At 36.5% G+C, this 24,664-nt stretch overlaps 2 protein-coding genes across 2 annotated transcripts; one reads left to right on the forward strand and one right to left on the reverse strand.

The window, feature by feature from the left end:
* Nucleotides 1-7,126: 7,126 nt before the first annotated feature.
* Nucleotides 7,127-12,775, forward strand: LOC110879674. Its single transcript, XM_022128189.2, has 3 exons — nucleotides 7,127-7,827; nucleotides 9,250-10,564; nucleotides 12,274-12,775. Exons 1-3 carry the CDS (start codon nucleotides 7,387-7,389, stop codon nucleotides 12,504-12,506), a joined length of 1,989 nt encoding a protein of 662 aa, XP_021983881.1. The 5' UTR covers nucleotides 7,127-7,386; the 3' UTR covers nucleotides 12,507-12,775.
* Nucleotides 12,776-15,352: 2,577 nt separating this feature from the next.
* On the reverse strand, nucleotides 15,353-18,347 carry LOC110879673 (rhamnogalacturonan I rhamnosyltransferase 1). Its single transcript, XM_022128188.2, has 8 exons — nucleotides 17,558-18,347; nucleotides 17,403-17,470; nucleotides 17,238-17,326; nucleotides 16,982-17,147; nucleotides 16,602-16,891; nucleotides 16,317-16,521; nucleotides 16,080-16,237; nucleotides 15,353-15,983 (listed from the first exon to the last, which is right to left on the reverse strand). Exons 1-8 carry the CDS (start codon nucleotides 17,904-17,906, stop codon nucleotides 15,734-15,736), a joined length of 1,575 nt encoding a protein of 524 aa, XP_021983880.1. The 5' UTR covers nucleotides 17,907-18,347; the 3' UTR covers nucleotides 15,353-15,733.
* Between the last annotated feature and the right edge of the window lie 6,317 nt (nucleotides 18,348-24,664).

Genomic DNA, 24,664 nt, shown 5'->3' on the forward strand with positions numbered 1-24,664 from the left:
GAATGATGGAGAATAACATAACGATAATAAAGGGAAACTAATCGCAACATTAAAAAGATAATCCTGATAAAATTCGCAAACAATATTACATAAATACTAGTTCATCATATATAGTAGCTGGAAATGAATTACAATATAGGACTAGCGAAATAGTGTGAGTCCTTGGTAAAAAAAGTTACGTAGATGTTAACATCAGACATATGTATTTTCAAATGTATATTGATTAGACGGAAAGTGTGGTGAGTTTTCAAGATTCAATCTCCATCTGACCAACAGATCGAGTGCGATTTAGCAGATATACTAAAACGGGGTTCACATCAAAGAGGCATTTTTGGGTCTATCTTTATTATGCCGACTACGTGTTATTTTAAGTGTGTTACGTGCGAAAATGTGATTATGCGTGTTATATACAGTTTGTTTCTATGCTAGCCTGCAAACGTTGTTTTGGTAATCATGTCCTTGTATAATTTATAGGTCGCGCACATTAGATCATCCTATTTCCATGGATAATTGATAAAGCTGATGACAATTTTAGCTAATACAATTATTAACACATGGAAAGAAGAATAACTAAGAGCTAACCTATAATGAGATAATAAGTAGTGATGCCTAAGGGGGATTTGGTAGTGATGGCTGGTACTGTCACCTGATAAATACAAGGCATATGCTTCATGATTCTTGCCTTGTTAGATGGATGGAGACTCTTCCGGTTTAAACAGTATCCGTTGGTCAGATGGATATAGAATCTTGAAAACTCACCACACTATCCGTCTAATTAATATACCTTTGAAAATACATATATCTAATGTTAACATCTATTTAATTTTTTTTACAAAGGACTCACACTATTTTGCGGTCCTGTACGTTGTAATTCATTTCTAGCTACTATGATGAACTAGCATTTATATAATATTGTTTGCAAATTGATTTGTCAGGATTATCTTTATAATGTTGCGCCTTAGTTTCCCTTTATTATCATTATGTTATTCCATCATTCGCGGTTTGTCCGTTTAGACAATATTCATGTAGTCTATGAATTGTTAGTGTAACTCTTTCTCTTTGACCACTTAACTCTTTCTCTATTCCTAGTGTGTATCTCAAAGTCAATCGAGAAGTACAAGTAGTGAGAGACGGACGCGTAGTGAGGGACATTGTAGCAACGTACTATATGTAGCAAGTTCCGTTTGATATTGTGATTTGTGGAATATAAGCCGTTTGTGGTGTTGTTAGGAACATTTCTGAATTGGAAATAGTACTCTTAATCATTTGAATATTATTTATATGGATTAGTACTTGGGTTGGTGGGCGCTTCGGTGGTGTTTAATCAATATGAATACCAAGAAAGTATTACAAACCTTCACCATGAATCAGTATGTCTCACAATACATGAAATGATGAAATGCTAGGGGTGGTAAAGGTTAAATTTGAAAGTTCAGCATACATGTGGTTGAGACCAGCAGCAGATTATGATAATGGAGTCTAATTAATTAAGATCCCATAGCAACTAAGTACATTGTCCAAACCAGAAAATAATGAATAATAGAATAACATCACGAGAATAAGTGAAACTAAGGCCCTCAAAGATATAATTTGCAATTCTCCAACAAAGACTACATGAATGTTATCCCACCGTAGTACTAACTCCTTGGAGGGAGTAAAAACCTTAGGCAAATAACAGATGAACAATGTTTGTGTATCCAAGAAAAGACAATCTGATCACTATACAAGAAAATTTTCCTTCAAGTGACACAAAGAAAATTATGTGTCACAATTCCAGGAGTTTTATTAATAAACACTTATTTAATTTATGGTGAAAATAAAAGGGTAGGGGATAGTTTTTTGATCTTTGTGGTCATTGTTATGTGTATAGTGCTAACCTTGTTCTGGGATGCCTGAAAATAAGTTTCTATCACCTCTCCAGGTTGGTGGTCTTGGTTGGTAGTCTTCCACCTAGTAATCAATTATGCTATGATAAATCATTTCACAAAAAGGTGTTGCTCCTAAGTACAATACATATCAGTCTAGAACTATACCGGGCGCTTGGAGGAATATAACTGGATTTTATTAGAATATCCAAAAACAGTTAAACACAACATTAATATGTCTAAGTTATTAAAAATTAAGCTTGCTAAAGCTTTATGCTTTAGACCTTGACAGAAGCTCAATGTCACGACCCTCCAATATATGACTTTCAATGCTCGAACATAGGACTTTCTAGGCCACTCTTGAAGAATCAAGGCTACTTCAAAGACTTTGAAAGGCCTAGTTATGATCATGCATTCATGCGTTAGAAATATCTTAGATGTGAGAATCTCTAGATCCAGGTAGAGATATCAGTATGGATTAATCTAGAGACGGAAGTATCGATCTAGATACTTGACAACTAGCATAAATAGGAGGTGGGTTCTATTGTGCAAACCATCCAAGAACACCTCTAAAAGCTTGCCTTTAAACAGTTACCTTATAAGTCCTTGTAACACTCACTTTTTAAGTTCTCTCTTTATATAATCTTGTTTTTCGCTGTTAGTTAATAGAACCGTTGCTATAATCGGGTAACAGTTGAACTTAGTACGAAACTAATTAAGTGCCACATAAAAATATCTAGATCCATGCATAGATATTGGTATGTATCAGTTTAGAATTGGAATGATCCAGATACTTCGCAACTACTATAATTGGAAGGTGGGTTCGTTTGTGCAAACCATCCAGCAAGAACACCTCCAAAGCTTCAGCTTTAAAGAGTTACCTCATAAGTCCTTGTCAATTAAGCTCACTTTTTAAGTTCGATACGAAGTAATAAAGCTCTCTTTGGTATAACTGGAACATTACAGGGTATGATTGAGTGGAAAGCTTGCAACTTTATTGAATAACTGGAACAATAATCATCACAGATTTTACAAGCCATTTCGACTGATTGAAATTGAGGAAAACAGAATAATGAAAAACAAGACATCTGCTGCTATACATACTAAAAAACGAAAATGAATACGCTAAAGAATTGGTCATCAACGTTCACCATCAAATCTGGGACCCACTTGCTGCAAACGTTTATTAATTTTTCTTTTTCTCCAGCGTTTATTTTCTGAAACAATCCTCCCTTTTTATCCTGTCAAACACTAACCAACATTCACCCCTTTCGTGTTGACCACAGTCTTCAAGTCTTCAACTCCTACGAGCTCTCTCATTTCTGCAAATTTGATCTTTGGTAGTGCCTTAGTAAACATATCTGCCTTCTGAAGATCTCCACTAACATGTTCAACCAGTGGCAGATCGAGGAATTTTTCCGAGGGGGTTCACCTTTTTAAATGTTCCAATTTCATATGTCCAAACATAAAAATTTCGGGTCGGGTCGATGGTTCGGGTCGGTTATCCCCACGGTTCGGGCCGAGTTCATTAATAAGCTTGTATTTTTAAAAGTTTAAGGAGTGAAAATTATTCAAAAAAAATTATAATTGATAGTCACTATGAGAATTCCCACTACATTCATATATACATGTTATCCCCCAATATGATCAGAAGATCAAAAATTATGAAATATAAACCAGAAGAACAATTTCTTTTGCTGGTCATAAGTACAGAACACGATAAAATAATGATAGTCATTTCCTTTCATCAAGCAGGGCAACAAATCTTGAAAATACTGATTTGAAGATGAAAACTCTCACATAAGCATTTCATCAAACAGTTAGTATGCAAAGATTAATACAATGTACCAATATAGAATTTGATTTAAGTAAGCCCCATAATCGCAAGTCTAAACAAGAATCATCAATTAGCAATGAAAAGCAAGTAATTACCTGAAAATTTGGGTGATTGAAAGGAATTAGGAAAGGAATGGCGAATTAGCGCGGCGAAGAAGAGCGGTTGTGGCTGGAGAAGGCTAGACGAACGATGTAGGTGGCTGGAGACGTGTAGTCAGTGGTGGCGAGCGGCTGAGGAGTGAGGATTCTTCAGTTCTGGACGTTTGGGTTTAGGGTTTCACACTGTGGTTGTGGCTGGAGAAGGCTAGACGAATGATGTAGGTGGCTGGAGACGTGTAGTCAGTGGTGGCGAGCGGCTGAGGAGTGAGGATTCTTCAGTTCTGGACGTTTGGGTTTAGGGTTTCACACTGTAATGTCAATACAGCGAATAAGTCATTAAACCTGAGTTTTATTTTTAGTTATTTAAAAAAAACACGTAAAAACACAAAAAAAAAAACGGTCTTTACAAGACTCGAACACAAGACCTAATGTTTAACACGCAACATCACTTACCAATAGGCCATCTTTAGATTTGTTTATAAGGTTCCCTCACAAGAATTTAAACGGTTCCTGCAGAAGTCTTTATATAAATTAACACTATAAAATACGAATCGAACGGGTTCCCGGGAACCCCCGGGCTGGCTATAAATCCGTCACTGTGTTCAACTCCAATCTGATCCCGTTCCACACATTCGCATATGAAGTGGAACTTAATATCTATATGTTTACTCCTCCCATGGAATACAAAATTTTTCATCAGTGTAATTGCAGATTCGTTATCCACTAGGAGCTTTACTTTTTGTGCTTTTTCACCACTTAATTCACTTAATTAATTCACTGATTAAGCTTCGTAGCCATAAACATTGACAAGCAGCCGATGTTGCAGCTAGAAATTCAGCCTCACACGAACTCAAAGCAACTGTTTGTTGCTTTTGTGAGGCCCAAGTTATTATTTTTTTTCCAAAATGGTACCATACCAGTTGTTCCCCTTCTGTCGTTGTTCTCCTTCTGTCGTCCAGGTATATACCATGGCCGTTGTCACTGTAACCAACAAGCTTGTCATCACCACCTCTGTTGTACTTTAAGCCGTGACTAACAGTTCCTTTTAGATACCTTAATACCTGTTTGAGTGCAGCAAAATGGCTTTCTTTTGGGTTCTGCAAGTACTTGCTTAATGCACCCACATAATAACTTAGATCTGGGCGAGTATCTGTACTTAGTTGCATCAGTCGGCTTGCTACTATCATCCTTACACGGTTTCAGTTTGAACTCCATTTGTGAAGGAGAGCCAAATTAAAACTATCCAAACTACCAATTCCCCAAGTCTCCCATTTCCTTGTCTGCTAACACTAAATCCCATTTAATCCATATCGTTTTCCTAGAATTATCACCCTACTGTAACACCCCAAAATATCTAATATTTACTTTCGTAGTAAATAGCACAAAGGTAAAAATTAGGACAACTTATCCTAGTTAAATATTTGTGGCTTTGTAAGTGAAAACTAATTCCCTTATGTCATAGTATGGATTAATAAAAGAAATCCTTTGAACGATTGATAGCAAGTATGATGGAAACGGTTAACATAATGGTGTTCTAATGATTAATCAGGTTGTTAATTATAAGGAACTTGTGGGATAATTTGGGTGACCAAGGCAGAAGTGATATGCATCTCAAAGGGAAGCTTTAAGGTACGTAGCTTTATTGTTACGTTGTTTGTGTACTTATTTATTAAAGCTGTTAGTGAGAGCTATTGTAAATCATCATCATACTCAGTAAATCCCACCAATAGCAAAGTTAAGGTAGGGTCTGAGGAGGGTAAGATGTTGACAGCCTTATCTCTACCCGTTAGGAATAGAGAGGCTGCTTCCAGTGAGGACCCCGGCTCGATAGTAGTTTTGCATCAAGTCTTGGACATAAGACACAAACACTCAGCAATTAAGACAAAGGCTGATTAGTGCATGTACTCCCTTGTCTTTCGGCTATCAACACCACCACACCACATGATGCATGATTAACCATCTCTCTCATTTAACTTTTTTTGACGAAATTAGTAAAATAACGTTAAAATTAGGGCAATTTCACTTTTTCCCCCCGAGCGCCCACACATATATACATTATATGCGCATACCGCCAGCGGGTCGTTGCTGATGTAAATATTCATTGAAAAGATGAAGTATAAATGATGACAATAAAAAGAAAACGAGTTTTTGAACAAAACATGTTGGGACATGTAAAACCGAAGTATAAGTGACCCGTGGGGTCATAGAAACGAAGGTGATGTCCAACGCAATGAACACGATCAAGGACCGTGGCGAAAATGATTTTAAAAAGGTGATTGTTGTCGCTTGTGGAGGATGAAAACCACAAGGGCGAACCAAACGGGTTGCTTGTAGACCATAAGGCCATAAGCCACATAGTGGACAAGTAAAACCAAACAGGCCGCTTGCGGACAGAATTAGTGGAATTGATAAAAATTACCAAAACTAAAAAACATCAAGGATCTAGATATAAAAATACAGTATTGATCTCGAAAATCGCCAAAAATGGGTATCAGGTACCGGTATCGAAAGTGCTTGGTACGGTACCGTATGGTACCTGTAAGGTACGATATTCGATGGTAAAAAGTGAGGAAAATATTATCATGACAAACCGAAATACCATTCCTGGAAAACGCCAAAATTCGGTACCGAATTAGTGCCAAAATTCTATCGGTATGATATGGTTCGTACCAATATTTTTTTGTACCAAGTACCGATTGCTCATGCCTAGGCAGAAGTGCCCAAACCACAAGCACCAAATTTGACATTACTGTTTAATTTTAGTTAGGGGTTGTTTGGCAACTTCTGAATGGTTGGCAATACTGAACCAGTAGGAGGTCTGAACCATTAAGTATTAAACCAGTAAGAGGTCCGCACCATTAAGAGCTAGTATAATCCTTAATCATTCAAAGACAAATGTCTGACCAATTTAAATTATAGGTCTTAACCATTAAGGGCATGTTTGGCCAAGCTTTTTAAAACAACTTATTGTCTTATTAGCTTTTTGGAAAAGTCAGGATGGAGTGACTTATTGACTTATTGGTTTTTTCCCCTCACATACACCCTCATTGCCAAACATCATTTAGAGCTTATGACTTTTCAAAAAGCCAATAAGTCAATAAGTTGTTTCAAAAAGCTTAGCCAAACATACCCTAAGACTCAGTATAATGCTTAACAATTTAAAGGTAAATGTAAGAACCATTCAAATTATAGATCTTAACCATTAAGCCTTAGCTTAACCATTTAAAGACTTGCTCACTAAACAAACAGTCTAAATCATTAAGTGATAAACTAGTAACACATCTAAATTATTAAAAGCTAAACAAACATTTCCTTACTTGGTTTAGAAATTAGAAAGACATAGGGTTTGCCGTGTTGCGATAGGAATGAGAAAAAATCTAAACTTGGTTTGTGGATCCCTTGGTTTCAACGGTTCCTCTAAACCACCTGCCATGGTAGAAGACGGAGTTACCATACCATTGCCAGTAGTTAGTTAGCCCCTTGGTGGTTATCCACCCAACGACACCGGCGTTAACTCCTCATACATCCCCTTCACTTTCATCGTAACCTCCACTCAACAAACTGCAACCACACCACCCCACCAACAATGTCGCCAATCAAACAAGAGCCCATCGATAATTCACTAGAGATGATGCCGGATATCAAATCAGAGACCATTGATTACCCACCTCATATCAAATCAGAGACCATCGAATACTCTCCACCGTCCAAGCGACTCAAAACCCTAAGCTCAGATTCCCCATCAGCGTCCTCAAAGGGCAAATCAAAGATTGAAAACGAAGACGATAATGAGGATGATGAGTTGCAGCTGGGGACTTGCGGCGTGTGTTTGTTGGATGAGGGGGTGTCTCTACGAGGTTTTATTGACAGCTGCGATCATTATTTTTGCTTTGTGTGTATCATGGAGTGGGCTAAGATCGAGTCTCGGTGTCCGATATGTAAGCGTCGGTTTTCGACTATTCATAGGCCTCAGAAAGATGGAGTCTTTCTATCTGAGAGAATTGTTAATATCCCCGTTCGTGATCAGGTTGTTACTTTTTGTTCATTATGTTAATTCTTCATCACACAAGTTTGAATTAGATGATGTTCTGTACTTCTGTTTATATTTACAAATTAATCTCTGATTTCGTTATGAGCCAGATGATAGGGCGAGCGGTGTGGGTCGTTTAGTGGTCACATTAGTCATTTTTTTATAATGATGTTATATGGGCTGTATGTTTTGGCTTTCATACGACCCGACCCGTATGATCATGTTTCACCCTTGGTTTAAAAAGCATGCCTGAGGCGTACCTATTGGGGCTTTTTCACTCAGTGCCTTGAGTAATTACAAGAAGCCCCCAAAAAGCGCAGATTTTGGGGGCTTTTTGGCCTGAGGCGCGCGCCTCATGTATCTGAGGCGTTTTATGTTGAAAATGTTGTACTTTGGGTTTTTTGGCTTGTACATGTAGGTAAAATATAAAAACTTTATTTATAGCTATATTTTGGTTAAAGGAAGCTAAAAACCTATGGGATATGTATGGGATATATAAAAAAATATATATAAACACCTTGCGCCTCGGGTACGAAAAGCTCACTGCTTTTGCGCTTCGCGCCTCAATTTTAGACCTCGTCGCTTTTGTGCGTCTGTCGCTTTTTAAAACCAAGGTTTCACCATATCATATGGCTAGTTAGACCACTTGTCGCCCCTATCATACAGGCCCGTATTTCCATATAGCCTATGTGACACGTTAGCGGTGTCTAGATCATAGTCATCAAAGGCACTAGGCGCACTCAAGGCGATAGGGGCACTCAAGGCGCATAGGCCTCGCCTAAGGCTTAGGCGCAAGCCACACAAAAAAAAAAAAAAAAAGCGAGGGCCTGAGAAGAAAAAGCGCACAATGAAAAAAAAATATTAAAATATATTTTGTATTAGAAAAATAATTATATCCTTCAAATAAAAGAAGCAAAACCTATCATGTAACATTTAATATCATCTATACGGTACCCAAAGTTCTAACTAATTAGTGTATTGGTATAGAAAAGTAGTTTTCCTTAAATAAAAATAGAAGCTGGCTGGAATCTTGCCGGTGTTTAAAGAATTTGGCCAGAAACCCTCCGCAATCCACGCCTGAACCATCACCTGGAGAAATAAAGGGCAATTGCCTCGACTGAAAGCGCAATTGCCTCGCCTCGCCTGAAAAGTGGGCCTAGGCGCAAGAGGCGATGGCTTTTAACAACTATGGTCTGGATAACATGTCATTGGTGTTGTCCCCAAGGGACATGGTGTGGTGGTAAGGGGCCTCCCCTCTGTCCGTGAGGTGAAGGGTTCAAATTCTGCAAGGTGCAGCAGGTATAGGAGTGTTTAGGAGTAGGTTAGTTTACTGTTGAAAAAAACATGTCATTGATGTTTGAATAACACTGACATGTTTGATATGGTTTGTTTGTGTTGTTTAATATGGATCTCCTGCAGATTTATAATCACGGTGGCAATGCAACAATTGGACCACCTGATCCATATTCACAAGTAAAATGCAGCGTTTGTTGCGGTTCGTCAGATGAGCAACTTCTTTTACTATGTGATCTATGTGACTCAGCCGCTCACTCATACTGTGTTGGTCTTGGAGCAACCGTACCAGAAGGTGATTGGTTCTGCAAGGACTGCACACTTTCAAGGGATGAACATGCTAAAGTCGAAACAAATATGACTTCCGATGATGGTAATAAACCCCGTTTAAGCTTCAATACAGAGCAGGTTACTAGTCCCGAGGTGTCAATCCATGATATTGTAAGAGATTCCTCTGAACAACGGTTAAAACCTCAGTCAACTGTTGACGGGTCAAATGCACCAAATGCTAGAACCTTGCAGCGTTGCCTTAATGTGCATTCACGTATAAGAGTATTACGTGAAAATTGGGAGGGGCTTAGAGGCGGGTCCGTGAATTTTTCTTCCAGTTCCGAAAACAGGGTTACAACAAGTCAAAATCAGTCAACGCCGGTAAAGCATGAGTCAACTTCACAAAATCATCCGTATGATATCAATAAAGCATGGAAAATGATGGATATTGCAGCAAAAGCGTCAGGAAAAAAGACTGGAAATAAAAATTCTGTTCCTAAAGGCTCGGAACTTCATAAAAAGAAAGAAAAACTAATGAAAGAGGCGAGTAAGGTAAGGCCCGATAGCAATTACATTGTGGGCTTGAAAAAGAATGAAAGATTATTGAATGAGGCAAGTACGGTGAGGCCCGATAGCAATTATTTCGGGGGCTTGAAAAAGAATGAAAGATTATTGAACGATGCAAAGAAGGTGAGGCCGGAAAGCAATTATTTTGTGGGCTCCAAAAAGAATGAAAGATTAATGAATGAGGCAAATAAGGTGAGGCCCGATAGCGACCATTTTGTGGGCTTGAAAAAGAATGAAAGATTATTGAACGATGCAAATAAGGTGAGGCCAGATAGCAGTTATTCTGGGGGACTGAAAAAGAACGAAAGTGGGATTTCATCTTCTACGAAGATTATTGCGTCTGCCGAGCTGAAGAATGATGGTTACAATTGTCGGAATCTATCAACTGCGTCGAATGGTGTTGGTTCCAGTGGTCAATCGTCATCCGTAGCTACTGATAAACGCTGTGCAAAAAAGATGGTCGATGCGACTTCAGAGAAGAAGGAGAACATAAAGAAAGAGACACCACTTGATGGAAATATTAAGGAAACTGAGAATGCTAAAAGCGAGATTCAGTCACTTGTTAAGCTCAACTTGAAGCTTTTAAGCAAGGACAAGAAACTAGGTATGACCATCTTCGTCTCAAGCCTTGCATAACGCATTATGATTTTCGTTATATTATCTACAGAGTTAAATGCTTGGTTGGTCCCTGTGGTTTGTAAAGATTGCAGACTTGGTCCTAGTGGTTTACTAATTACACACGTGGTACCAAAACTTGTCAAAAATGAACTCGGTTGGTCCCTAGCCATAATATCAGTTAAATATCTCTGTTAAAACACCCCATGTGCTTGGCATATGAGGGTAATTTAGTAATTTCAGTCCAGCACATTATAAAAAGAGTTAAATACCTGGTTGGCCCCACCCCACCCCCTTCTTCTTCCCCCAAACAACCATCACCACCATCTCATCTCCTCCACCTAATACCCACCACCACCACCATCAAATCCCCAAATTCTTCATCATCCTCTCAAAGGTAACTGCTGAAAAAGAATCCGAAGATGATTCTGATGACTTCGATGAAGATGACTTTTAGGTTGTTCAGCCATTAAACCTTGATAGTACACAGTAGAGAAAGAAAAAAAAGGTCAGTCTCCTCTGGTGAAGTCTTTTCTTCTCATCGGCAATGACAAAGGCGGTTCTAAATCGCCGTTATTCATCACCAGAGCTGCTTCTTTTCTGTCTCCTCATCATCTCCTTCACATTCACATTCTCAATCCAACCAGTGCGTTCCAAACCTTACGTCAGCAGCAGCAGCGATCAACCGGTTCAATGGCAGTTTTTCACCAAACAAAACTTTTCGTCTTTTGTTCGCCTTAACCCTCACCTGCTCCTTTTGGTCACGCTTCCAAGTAATTTCTTAAAACTCAACTGATATATTGTTTATTTAGCACCTATATTTATTATGAACTCAATTTGTGTAATATATTTGGCTGTCATCTTCATCGGAGTCATGGGAATCATCTTTGGATTCTTTTTAACCCGTTACCTTTGAGAAGATGATGAAGAATTTGGGGATTTGATAGTGGTGATGGTGGGTATTAGGTGAAGGAGATGAGATGGTGGTGGTGGTGGTTTGAGGAAGAAGAAGGGGGTGGGGGTGGGGCCAACTAGGTATTTAACTTTTTTTTATAATGGGCTGGACTGAAATGTCCAAATTACCCTCATATGCCAAGCACATGAGGTGTTTTAACAGAGATATTTAACTGAGGTTAGGGCTGGGGACCAACCGAGTTCATTTTTGACAAGTTTTGGTACCACGCGTGTAATTAGTGAACCACTAGGACCAAGTCTGCAATTTTTGCAAACCACAGGGACCAACCAAGCATTTAACTCTTATCTACAAGTATAGGTGGCAATCTTGACCCGTTTACTGATGAATTTGTTGATTTTGGCCGTTTTTATTTGTTGATTTTGGCCGTTTTTATTTGTTGATTTTGGCCGTTTTTATTTGTTGATTTTGGCTGTTTTTAATCTCAAACGGGTCAATTTAGCTAAAAAGGGAATCATTTATAACCTGTTAAGTCGCTTTATTGAAAGATTTGGATTATTATTGTATGTTATTGTTTACATAATCGCATTTAATGCATTAGTTATTTATTAAAATTTGTAGTTTACCCTAATTTTTTTAAAAATTCAGGTTCCAAAATGTCTTCTTATAGAATGCATGTCATACAGAACTAGTATTGTGCTTTTTTTGTTATTAAAGTTAAGGATTTAGGACACATGAACAACATTTCTATTAGATACATCTTCATGAGTGTCACACATGTGCAGGAGTTGATGCGTTTAAGGAAGTTGCAAGACATGCAACTCATTCAATCATGGCTGCTTGTGGCATCGAGCCTCCAAAGGCGCGATTCCGGTCCTTTGAAAGAGTGACATGTGACCATGGTCAAACACGGAAGCGGCCAAGCTCTACGTTAATGCCGACTTCCTGCAGAGAATGTTTTTTCGTTTTTGTCAAGGATGTTGTCACCGCCATCGCATTTGATGCAACCACCTCCTGAAAACCGTGACCTAGTTAGTTTAGCTTTATTAGAAGTAAATTGTTTGTATGTAATATTGTTCATGTTTTTACATTTTTAGTAGCCTTAAGTTGGTTAGTAGTTTGAATGACTTGGAAACACCTCTTGACATCTTGGAAACATTCAACTCTTTAATCAAACAAATAAACAGCGAACACAAACGGACATGTTTATTTTGTTTATGTTCCGAGTGTTAAGGAATTAAGCTTGTACATGTTTATTTATCTTCATTTGTTAATACGTTATACGAACATAAAGAAATACAAATTAGTTTGCATGTATCAGTTTTAGTAGAGCCTTAAGTTGGTTATAAGTTTGAATACTACTTGGAAAAACATCTTGAATGCTTGGAACAATAAACGAACACAAGCGGGCATGTTTTTTTGTTCATGTTCGACGAAAAAGGAATGATCTTGTCCATTATTTTATCTATGTTCATTCGTTAGTACGTTACAATATGTACACAAAAAAGTATAAATTAGTTTTTAAAAAATACAACAATATTAGTCCTAGAAGACATTAATATTCAAAAATAAAATCAGAAAAACAAGATGATGTTGAGAACAAAGGTTTTGTCAAGTTAATGTCTTCATCCTAAAATATTCTAGAAATACAAGCTTTCTTACCACCAATTTACCATCCATTATATCCATTCACTAACCATATTTTATCCTAAAATTTGTTGGTATTAATTAAATTTACAGAAAGAATTATCCAAAAAAAAACTTTTGTTCTTATTCTTCAAGTAAAATCATTGATACAACATCATGTTATCCTACACTTACCACAATAAGCTTTCAAGTCACCAGTTCACTCATCAAACCAAAAGATTTGAAAGCCAAAATAATAACAAGAAAGAATAATGTTAAGGTGTTCTGTGAAATTATCTCTCTTTTTTTGGAAATGGCAGTAGCTTTAAGGAAATCCCTCCAGATTTCCTCTCTGGTTACACGAGTGAGTTACGTTAATAATAAGGCCACTAGGCGGAAATCATTGATATCGAAAATTACCATGAAATTAGCGGGCCGTTTTCGTTAATAAATGATATAGCAAGGCTATTTCAAGAGTTAGATTGGAAGATTCTCAAATAGATTAGTGCGATTGATGAACATCTGATGTACATTTTATCTTTATGTTTCCGTTATCTTATTATTTTATGTAAAAGAATAAGACCACGGAAACATAACTAGGATCCAGTGACTTATTTTACCCTCCACCACACACACAGAGATATATCATAGGAAAACAGTTGCATTAAGAATGTTTGGGGTATAGTTTCGAGGCAAAGCTTAAGCTTATCATACATGGTGGCGGTGTGTTATTGCGAAAAAAATCTCGGATCTTAGAATTTGTTTTAGCCTTAGAAAAAGCTTGAGCACCTGCTGGATGGGATTTAGATTGCGTATCTTATCAAATTTAAAGTATATACACATATAAAATGATGGAGAATTTAACATGAAATTGGCAACCGAAGGTAATAATTGTGACAAAGGTAGTGCTGGGGTGAGTGTTTGATCAATTCAAACTTCCAATTAAAATTACTTGATTATGTTCACCCCTTGCAACTCTCAAACCATCAAAATATATTAAATTAATTTATACATCTACAAATAAGCTCCAAGGTTTATGATTTGATCTTTGAATTGTACTTAAAGTCATAGTGACTTAAGTTAGGTTTTTCAGTTGTAGTTTGTGTTTGTGTTTGTGGATGGTGAGTGGAGAAGCCGATTATGGTTCATGGCTGCGTCGAAGTGGGTAAGACGATGACCGAAGAAAGTGACACTAAATGGTTTTCTTGGTCTTCCATCATAATTTGTCTATTGGTTTTGATAATCATATGAAAACTGGAAAAAATGTGACATTAATTGACTAATTAAATACAAATAATTCTATTTCACCCACTAATGACATTAACTAATTAATCATAAAGAATAATACATGTAGTGTTTTACTTTTGTTATGAATCTAGAAGTTTCCAAGTCAACAACCTTACATTCCTGTCATGTAATGTTAAACACAGTCAGTCCAATGACAATAATAATAGTTGAGTGGATTTGAATAATGCCACCATCAAAGAATGTGTTTCTGGCTTCCAATCATTCCCAAAATGCTATCATTACTCCACTAATGCCCACATCGTCTTTTTGGAATGTATCCGTTAAACAATTCTAAAGAATATGTTCCACAATCATTTGGAGGTTATTATTATAATAATAAAGAGAATAATATCACTATGTGGCAAATTTCCACTTATGTCGGATAATAAACATGTCTAAGTTCGCGTATCACTTCTTATTTCTTAAGTTGTGTATCATCGTTGAACATACAATAATCCTACACGCGTGAAATGGACTCGTTTAGTAGTTTTCTTCGCTTATCTAAGATGTAGGTTGAGAATGTCTATAACTTGTCAACTTAATAATTCTATTTAGGGAAAGATGTTAACGAGATAATGTAACACTTGATGGCCTAGATTGTTTGTTTGTAATGCATGTTTTTCCGAAAAGAGCGGGGCATTAGTGAAGAAGACCATAAATAATCATTTTCAAATGAGTTTATACTTTGTCAATAGGCGAAAGTATTTTAACATACACAAAAGACCTATTTTAACATGGCGAAAGTATAATTCACGAGTAAAAGGTGATACACGACAATGGATTCACGCATGACATACAGAATGTAAATCACACATGCTATATACATGCATGACATAAATCACGTATGCTATAAACGTACACCATCACCGTAGAAAAATGGCTACTTTCATGATTTTCTCTAGATCGACTTGATACTACAAATACTCGGAATGTAACTGTTTGCAAAAATAATAGTAATAATAATAATGCGCTTATGTAGGAGTGAAAAAATGGACCACACCTATGGTTTTCGACGCTCTATATGTGTACATATCGCTGGTTTGAATAAGCCTGAAATGTCAGGGGGGGGGGGGTGTTCTTTTCTATACATGAATGAGAATTATTGACAATAACCATACATATGAAATAAAAATAAAAATAAAAGACATCAATAATAAACGGCACAATATATTCGTTCATGGGAACATTCTTGTCTTCATGCATCTCTCACCATCGGTCCCACCAAAATGTGTTAGCATAGTACACCGACTGATTCGAGGGCCGAGAATCATAATCCTGTGGTTCAGACAGTTCATAGATCCCAACGGGCCAACCTAACCAACAAATCCCTACTCACAGGATGCTCAAAGGTTCATCATCTGATGGCTGCAGGCACTCTTCTGGATTTGCATAGAAATAATCTTCTTCTTTGGGTCTATCAGGCATAACCAATCTTTTCGTAGGGGCCCCCATACGTTGCGCGTGTGTATCCTTAACCGCACCAGAGAATTCATCCCAGCTCAAAACTCCACTTGTATATTTGTCTATTAAATCAACCAAAATCTTCCTGTCCAATAGAATCGTCTTCTTGAAACCCAAAAATCTAAAAACCGATAAAATGTAAAGTTAGAAACTTAGAATATAATCAATCAATCAACCATTGGATCTTGAATATTAAACGTCATAATTAAAAGTGCACCTGCGGTGGCCTTCTACAACTTTGGCCATGTTTCCATCATACGTAGGAACAAAAATGTCGCTCTCTAGTGACACAAGATAATCCAATGCCGCCATTTGTGACGAGTGATTTTGAAAATACTGAAGGTCAGCCGGCCCTAAAAGTGTCTCCTTTCTTACCTGTAAAAACATGCAACTCAGAAACCGCGCTAGAACTTCTTTATAAAAAATCGATATTATATTATTTAAAAGTTCGAACCAGTCTCGGGTAGGCATCTGCAAGACTATCCATTCTCCTTTTTCCACCGTATATTTCACCAGCAGCAATGTAAATCTGGATATCGCGGTCAATATCAAGTGCTTTAAGTGTAAGAGCGGTTTCTTCAGGGGTCAAAGGGCATAAACCGTCTTTTCGTTTCAAATCAGAATTTATAATCTTTTCCTTCCACCATGGGTAAGCATATCTGCATAAAGAAAAGAAGTTACCACATGCAAAACGGAACGTTTTCCACTGCTCAAATTTAGTAATGTAAGAAGGTCAAACCTCATTCTGGTCAACTCTTCAATCTCTTCATCATTGCATCCTTGTGTACAGCCGGAAAATGCTAACATATCCATTTCGTATCTAAGATGAAGCACTAGAAAAGGCCCGTTTTGTCTCAGAAGCTTCACTACACGTCTACCCAATTCTTCTATTTGAGGAGTAAATCTCAGAGCATCGAAATTTACTCGGCACCTAAGCTTTTGAAGTTCAAGGGGTTGACCGTTATTGGCTAGCCGAGCATCGGTTCTGTTCAAGTGCACAACTTTGTACTTTTTAATCAGCGGAAGAATCTGTTTGCATTGTGTAAAAAAAACACCATCATTTATAATGTAAATTATATACATAAAAACACTTTTATATAAGAAATAAAAAAAAAGTACCTGATTATGATAGTAAGAGATATCAGACCAACTAACAGGAGGCATGGTATGCACAATTCCTAATTCAACTCTCTGTTTAAGCCTCGGAGGAAGCTCTTTAAGTATCCGGACTTCATCTCTCAAAGACGTAATGAAATGATCGACATCAAAAATGTCCTCAAACTCACTGTCACACACAAATCACCATAATCAAAATCATGTAACGCTAAATTTCGACACGTAGAAAAGTACATACAAACTTCAGCAATCAGCATACCTTGGATCAGCCCAGAAGGAAGTTTTATCCAGCTCAGGAACTATAAGAGTAACATTCAAATCTCTAGCAATCGCAACCATATCACAAATCTGCATCATAAAACCAATCGTTTAACAACTCATAAAACGATCACGTTAGCTTAAAAGTTACACCGACTACACTCACCGCAGACCGCATTTGATTAAGTCCACCGTTACACGAAACAACCAAGTACCCATTGTTCTTATAAACCCCTACATTCCAACAAAAAACCAATTCAATCATCAAGCTCATATCTCTATACAAACAGAAAAATCACACAATTACAAAAAAAAACTCACTCTTGTGTGGAAGAACTCTAACAGGAACAGTAGGCAACAACTTAACATCCAATGCAGAATCTTGAGTAAAACAAGAAGGCCAACCTTTCAAAACCCTAGGTCCCCATGAACCACCACCTAAAGCAGTCAACTGAACCAAACAAGTCCACAGTAACACCATAGTGGTTGCCCTAATTAACCACATCTTCATTTTAGTGGACCTTACATTCACCATAGAATTCTTCAATTTTTCAACCCTGATTTCCCCAAATTTCTTCAATCCCATACTTCCAATTGCAAACCTCCTCATCTTCTTCTTCTTATTATTATTATCTCTCTCCTCTACCCTACACATTTCTCTACCATACATCCACAACTCAAAACCCTAATTCTCCAAAATCAAGATCTACTGATCAATAATTACAGATCCGAATCAGAATTCTATAAAGGAAACAACTTTCACAAGTAATTAATTCTCAGTGAAATGTAGTCGCGTTTATAAAACCTCTAGGGTTTCGGTAACCGATTTAGGGCACGAATTGGAAACAAAAGTGGCATTAAATTTGTTGTTGAATCTGAATCCGGAGTTTGAAACAGTGAAACAGACCGGCAATGAAAGGAATTGGAATAAGAGGAATCCGGTTTGAACCGGTGTGAAGGATGCCGGAGATTATGACGGATAGAGGAGAAGGTTGCCGGAAGAGAAAGTGTCGGTGGCCGGCAAATGGGGAAAAATGGTAAGAGTTGTGATGAGATAACTCGGTGGAAAGGTGCACAAGGATCTATGAGAACTTATGTACTTTTCAAATTATGCATAGTTTTTATTAAAAAAAATAATAAGCATATATGGGCTGGTTGGTAACATATGTTTTTTATTAACACTTACCGATCACTTACCGGTCACTAAACTATTATCGTATTATCAGCGGAACCATACAATCATATTCATCTTCACTAGGCTATGTGGTAACATTGTACTACTGAGCGATCAAGAGATAAACTCTGAATCAATTAGCATTTTTCTAAAACTTACTTATTAAGAGGCTCTATGAATCGTTAAGGGGGTGTTTGGCCTAGCTTTTATTTTTTTGGCTTATGCTTATATTTTAAAGTAGCTTATACCTTATTTTATATCATTTGATAAGCTCTTTTTAAGGGCATGTTTGGCTAAGCTTTTTGAACCAACTTATTGACTTATTGGATTTTTGAAAAAGCCAATAAGTTAAAATAGTGTTTGGCTAATTGAAAAGTCCTTTTCAAAACAACTTTTCGGTAGGAAGAAAAAGTCATTTTTGAAAAGTTAGAAATTTGTGACTTTTTGGTGCTTTTCAACACAATTACAAATTTACCCCCTAACAACTTTTTTACCCCCTATCAAACAACTTTTCAATATGAAGAATGTCCTTTTTAGTAATTTTGGTTTTTCTCACCCAATAAGCTAATCCAAACACTTTTTTAAAAACTCATTTTGAAAAAGTCATAAGTCAATAAGTCCTTTTAACAAAAAGTCCTTTTTGAGTTAAATTAGCTTAGCCAAACATGCCCTAAGTGTTTTGATTAGCTTATAGCTTATTTTCTATCATTCGCCCTTACACAAATAAGCTTCTTCAAATAAGCTAAAAAACCATCTTCAAATAAGCTTCTTCAAATTAGCTTATATAAGCTAATAGGCATAAACTTAAAAAGCTAAACCAAACATTCAATTAAGCTTATTTTGTAAAAAAAAAAAAAAAAAAAAAAAAAAAAAAAAAAAGAGAAAAAAAAACCTTAAAAAGCTAAAAGCTTTGTTAAAAAAGCTAGGCTAAACACTCCCTAAAATTTGTATAGCATTCATAATGGATCTTTTATGTTTATGTGAGTGAGTGAGTTAGTTATATTATAAGAAATTGTTGTTAATGGTTTTGAGTGGTTGCGAGTGGAGGAAGAGAAAATATATATGTTATTGTTCATCTATAAAAATTAAGATAAACATTGTTCACTCTTTATAAGTTTTTAATATTTTTAAAAGTGGTTGTGAGTGGAGGAAAGGAAAATGTAATAATAAAGGTATAAAAATATTATTTAATTGAAAATGAGAAAGAAAAAATAAATGATTTTTAGTGTAACTATATGGATAGTTACAATAATCCAATGTAAATGCTCTAAATGAATCAAACACATATTCCTTGATCATTTCAAAGATAGCCTCATAATTGAATTATTAAGAGGATACCAAACAAGCTTTATAGTTTTTGTTCTAACTTTATAAATATCTTTAATAGTTCTCATTGTTATAGTTTTTGAGTTTAATATTTTCCAAAAATAGAATAATACATTTTCTTAATTACTAAAAGCAAATTATTGATTTTCTTACAACTTGTAGCAATTTAATCATTCCATTTATAAGCAATTTTGAGTAAAAGAGTAGGAGAAACGGTAAACACGCGTTACCACTTTACATGTAATTGTTTTTAATGCATTATCCATTTTAGTAAATTTATGGTTAACATTAATTTTATATTGATGATTTTCTTACCTCTAAAACTTATAAGGAAATAGATAAAAGTACGCCCGTGTTTATGTATTTATGGTGTTGACTGGTATTAATCTTTATATCAACATGTGATCGTTTATGCTTTAATAATAGAATATCACTTTATATAATGTGAAAAAATATAGAGAGCTTAAAATCAATAATGCTTGACTAGAGGAAAAAAGCTTGTTTACATTTACATATTCTATCCTTTTGTAAAAGATTAAGATAATGATGAAAAAGAAAGTAAATGGTAAAAAAAGAAAAATAAAAAAAGTTGTACGTTGTGCAAGAATGGTGGTACAGAAAGAAAGAAGATTCGCGCCGAACGTGAAGCCGAGTCGTAATGGGAAGAGCCAATAAATGCTAAAACAATGCAGTGGAGTCCACCATGTATTTATTCAACAACCCACCGAAACTTAAACACGTGTCACGATAACCTTTCATTCATCACGTATTTCTATAGATTTCAGATCCGATTTATTTAATAGTCATCGCCGACAATATCTCGCCATACAACTCAACTCTCCCGATATTTTAGAGATTGAGACACTCAAATCCCGATATTTTAGAGATTGAGACATTCAAATAATGTGTACATTAGACAATTCACAATCACATTCATCGAAACCTTTAGACAAACGAAGATAATATTTCTGATTTATGTTTAAAAAATGGACGAGTCTTGTGGCTTTAGAAAAAAAAAAAAGGCTTTTTAGACCCTAATACTTAGCATTGAAAGTTCGAAGCGTTGTTCTATTGCTCAACGTATCAATGTTTGTAATGGTGCGGTGAGGTCTTTTAACTGGGAGTGGTCGTCTGTTCGCGCGGTTGATAGATGGGAACATGAATAATTGAGCTACAAGACTTTATTTCCTCCTATCGCTTCGTAAACGGGAGCGATAAATGGACCTGGGTTTTGGATCCGGGTGGAAGTTTCTCTACGGCCTCGTGCGGGAAATGGATCTCTGGCCAATGGCGGAGCTTAGTGTAAAGTGGGGGGTGCCCCCCCCCCCCCTCGAATGTTTCGGTTAAAAGTGTAAAATTTTCTATTTTTTCGTGCGAAAATTTTAAAATTATATAGCATTGTCCCCCCAATTATTTTGCCTAAATATTTATACAATATATAAATTGGGTCCAATGACTTTCCGCCCCCTCAGAACTTTTGTTCAAACTCCGCCACTATATCCGGCATTCACTCTTTTTCCCTCACAGTTTTCGTGGATTGGAATTCTTGGCTCCCTATTAAGATAGATAAAGTGTTTCATTTGCCGGCTTTCTCACCACCAGAGAATCCCCGTTGCGCCCCTGTTTGCCATTCATGGGATCCACTTTTCGTCGCTCGTGTGTCGGGTTTGTAATACTGATGTTGAAAGTATTGATCACCTCTTCATCAGGTGTGGTGTGCTATGGCTGCGGATTTTTGGATCATGTAGTAGATACCAATAAAGCCGATAACCGAATAATTAAGCATAGACCTCCCCCTCCCCCAACCCAATCGAGAGCATGTTAGATTTCTATTTGGAAAGCCTAGATAGAAACCGATCATTAATAACTTGCCAACCCAAAACTCTCCCATATTATCCCCGATATGAATACCTAAATAAGAAAAAAGATACTTATCTGATTTGCACCCCCCCCCCCACCCCCGAAATATCTAGAATCTTCATTAACCCTACATCCACACCATATAAACTAGACTTTTACAAATTTATCTACAAACCCAAAACCAAACATAAACAATAATGAATCCTAACAATATTTGAGATATTATCAAGAGACCACTCTTCCATAATTAAGACATCATCCGCATAAGGAATATGAGAAAGATGGATATCTTTCCCAATTTGACTCACTTGAAAATACCCGAAATCAGGGGCGGACCTACTACCATACGTGGGTGGGCGGCCGCCCCCTTAAAATTTCCTTTTTAGTGTTATACGGATGTGAAAATTCTAAGTGCACCCCATGAAATTTTGACATCACACCACATGAAATAGCGAATAGCTGAAGCAAAGTGTATTAGAACTAAAAGAAAAAATAATAAGAACATATTTCATCGGGAAAAAATTCCGACGAGGTAGCTTATTTGCTGCAGATTTTTGAAACTTCGGATAAGAAGATAGGTAGAATAGTCATAGGGGTTATTTGGTAATTGTCATATTTTATAAAGTGCAGCTTTATTAAAGTACTCTTTGTTTGTTTGTTTGTTTATTTTATTTTATTTATTTATTTCACTAGTAGAATAGGGTAATAGTCTCTAAGGTGTTGTTTGTTTTTTTAAAAGATCTACGCAATCTCTTTTATCTGTGTCGCACATAAATTGCCATATGCAGACTGTTTGTTTTTCCGAAGGCATTTCAATAAGAAAAGTCTGTGTGAGCTCTTCTTGGTGCAGAATTGGCCCAACCACTTCTAAGATCTTCAAAGGTCTGCAGAGGATTAGACACCACCACCGTACACCACCACCCACCACCCACCATTGTCCACCACCTACCACCGTCCATCACCAACACCATCACCATCACCATAACCATCACCACCGTCCACCATCCATCACCATCACCACCACCACTGTCCACCACCCACCACCACCGTCCACCACCCACCTTCCACGTCCACCACCACCATCACCCACCACCATTGTTCGTAAACCACCACCAGTTTATTTTAGAAGTCTACATACGTTAGAAAACAAACAATCTTCTTCTTGCAGACTGCAGATGTTTGGTCCACCTCTTCTTCTACAAATGTTGTACGCAGACTGCAGACATTTTATCCCTTAAAAAACAAACAGCACCTAAGAGAAGACGACACGTGCAACTAGTTTCAAATGCTCAAGTTTGACCCCTTCATTTTTTTTTCTATTTCCCTGTTATCTGATTAATGTACCCAACCTTTTTTTAAAGGTGTGAATTATTCGCGAATGTCGGGAGGTCTTTAATTAGCAAACTAGCTTCATAAAAAATTATTCAAACTAGCTTTTTATGTTTATTAGAGTTTTTAATTAGCAACTAAAGTAATAATAAAAACAATTAACAAGAACTTGAATTATAAAAAAGATTATGAAATTATTAATTTAATTAGCAACTAAAGTAATAATAAAAACAATTAATAAGAACTTGAAGTATAAAAAGAGTATGAAATTGTTAGTTAAAAAGGTAACTGACTGATGCTAGCAAATGTTAAAAAACTATTATAACGCTTCGGTTAAAATTTTCTAGTTTTGCTGCCGGATGTAATGGCTTTTAAAAAAATGAAAACCAATAGAAAACAATTATATGGATATTGTATTTCTGTTATAAATTATGAATGACGATTGGCTTATTTTTTTTACTGTACATGAAATTTAATTTGGTTTTATCCTTTTGTTGTGTGACCCGACCCGACCCGAATCAGATCCAAGCTTTTTCGATATTTATCATAAACACCCGACCCTTAAAACTTTTCGCCTCCCATGGAAAAAAATTCAGGGTCCGCACAGCCCTAAATCAATCGAATCATCAATAGCCACATATAAACCTTCCATAGCTAAGATGAATAAAAAAAGAGATAAAAGATTCTTTTACTAGAGAACCCTCTCAAGATAAATTTTTTATGTTAGGCTACAATTCAGCCAAACTAGCGTGACCTAATCCAAGCACACCATTCATTTTCAAGGGAAAAGATCAAATAGGAAGTTAATTTTCGCTAGGAAGGATAGGAAGCCATAGGATTATGACATGTGGCAAATTTTAAAATAAAGAGAAAGGGTATTTTAGTCAATCCAACTCCTTCTTCTTCCTTTTTCAAAACCCAGTAAATTCAAAAACCCACCATTTTCAAAACCCACCATCTTCAACTATTTCTTCACTTTCTATCTCAATAATCACTACATTATAGTGCGATTTTCATCACCAATCAATGATTCAGAACCCGATCAACGTGTTCTTCAGCTTTTTTTTTGAAGAAAACCCAGTTTAATTTCATAAAAAAATCTCGTTTTTTTTCCGGTGATTTTGAAGATAATCACTCGATTCGTTCGATTCGAGCGTTGATAAGTGTTTCTATCATTCAAAATTTGTCAATTGATTAAGAAATCAGCTTCGATCCATGTGAGAAATTCTTTAATTTCATTTTCATGATCTGGGTTTTTGATTTAGTCATTGCGTTTTACGATCTTTGCGGGGGTCCGGGGGCGGCAGCCCCTGGCGGGGTCCAAGGGGCAGAGCCCCTGGCTGGGGTTGAATTTTCCATAAATTGGCTCATTTAGGTAAAACACATTTTTTAGGTGTTTTCAGTCCATTGCGTTTTAGAATTAGTCATTTTTAAGTGTTTTCTGGCCATTGCGTTTTACATATAAGACATTTCTTTGTGTTTTTTGTGCATTGCGTTTTAGGTAAAACACTTTTTTATGTGTTTTCAGTCCATTGCGTTTTAGAAAACAGACATTTTAAGTGTATTCTGGCCATTGCGTTTTACAAATAAGTCATTTCTTTGTGTTTTTGGTGCATTGCGTTTTAGGTAAAACACATTTTTATGTGTTTTCTGGCCATTGCGTTTTACAAATAAGACATTTCTGTGTGTTTTCTGGCCATTGCGTTTTACAAATAAGTCATTTCTTTGTGTTTTTGGTG

This window comes from Helianthus annuus, chromosome 9 (genome assembly GCF_002127325.2).
Source record: "Helianthus annuus cultivar XRQ/B chromosome 9, HanXRQr2.0-SUNRISE, whole genome shotgun sequence".
Lineage (NCBI taxonomy): Eukaryota > Viridiplantae > Streptophyta > Magnoliopsida > Asterales > Asteraceae > Helianthus > Helianthus annuus.

What these genes read in the sequence shown, in the direction of transcription:
- LOC110879674 (XM_022128189.2), top strand. Translation starts at nt 7,387, where the DNA reads ATGTCGCCAATCAAACAAGAGCCCATCGATAATTCACTAGAGATGATG. An exon ending in ATATCCCCGTTCGTGATCAG is followed by an intron (nt 7,828 to 9,249) that starts GTTGTTACTTTT and finishes GATCTCCTGCAG; the next exon opens with ATTTATAATCACGGTGGCAA. An exon ending in AAGCAAGGACAAGAAACTAG is followed by an intron (nt 10,565 to 12,273) that starts GTATGACCATCT and finishes ACACATGTGCAG; the next exon opens with GAGTTGATGCGTTTAAGGAA.
- LOC110879673 (XM_022128188.2), bottom strand. Translation starts at nt 17,906, where the DNA reads ATGTATGGTAGAGAAATGTGTAGGGTAGAGGAGAGAGATAATAATAAT. An exon ending in GAAGAGTTGACCAGAATGAG is followed by an intron (nt 16,522 to 16,601) that starts GTTTGACCTTCT and finishes TTCTTTATGCAG; the next exon opens with ATATGCTTACCCATGGTGGA. An exon ending in CAGATGCCTACCCGAGACTG is followed by an intron (nt 16,238 to 16,316) that starts GTTCGAACTTTT and finishes ATGTTTTTACAG; the next exon opens with GTAAGAAAGGAGACACTTTT.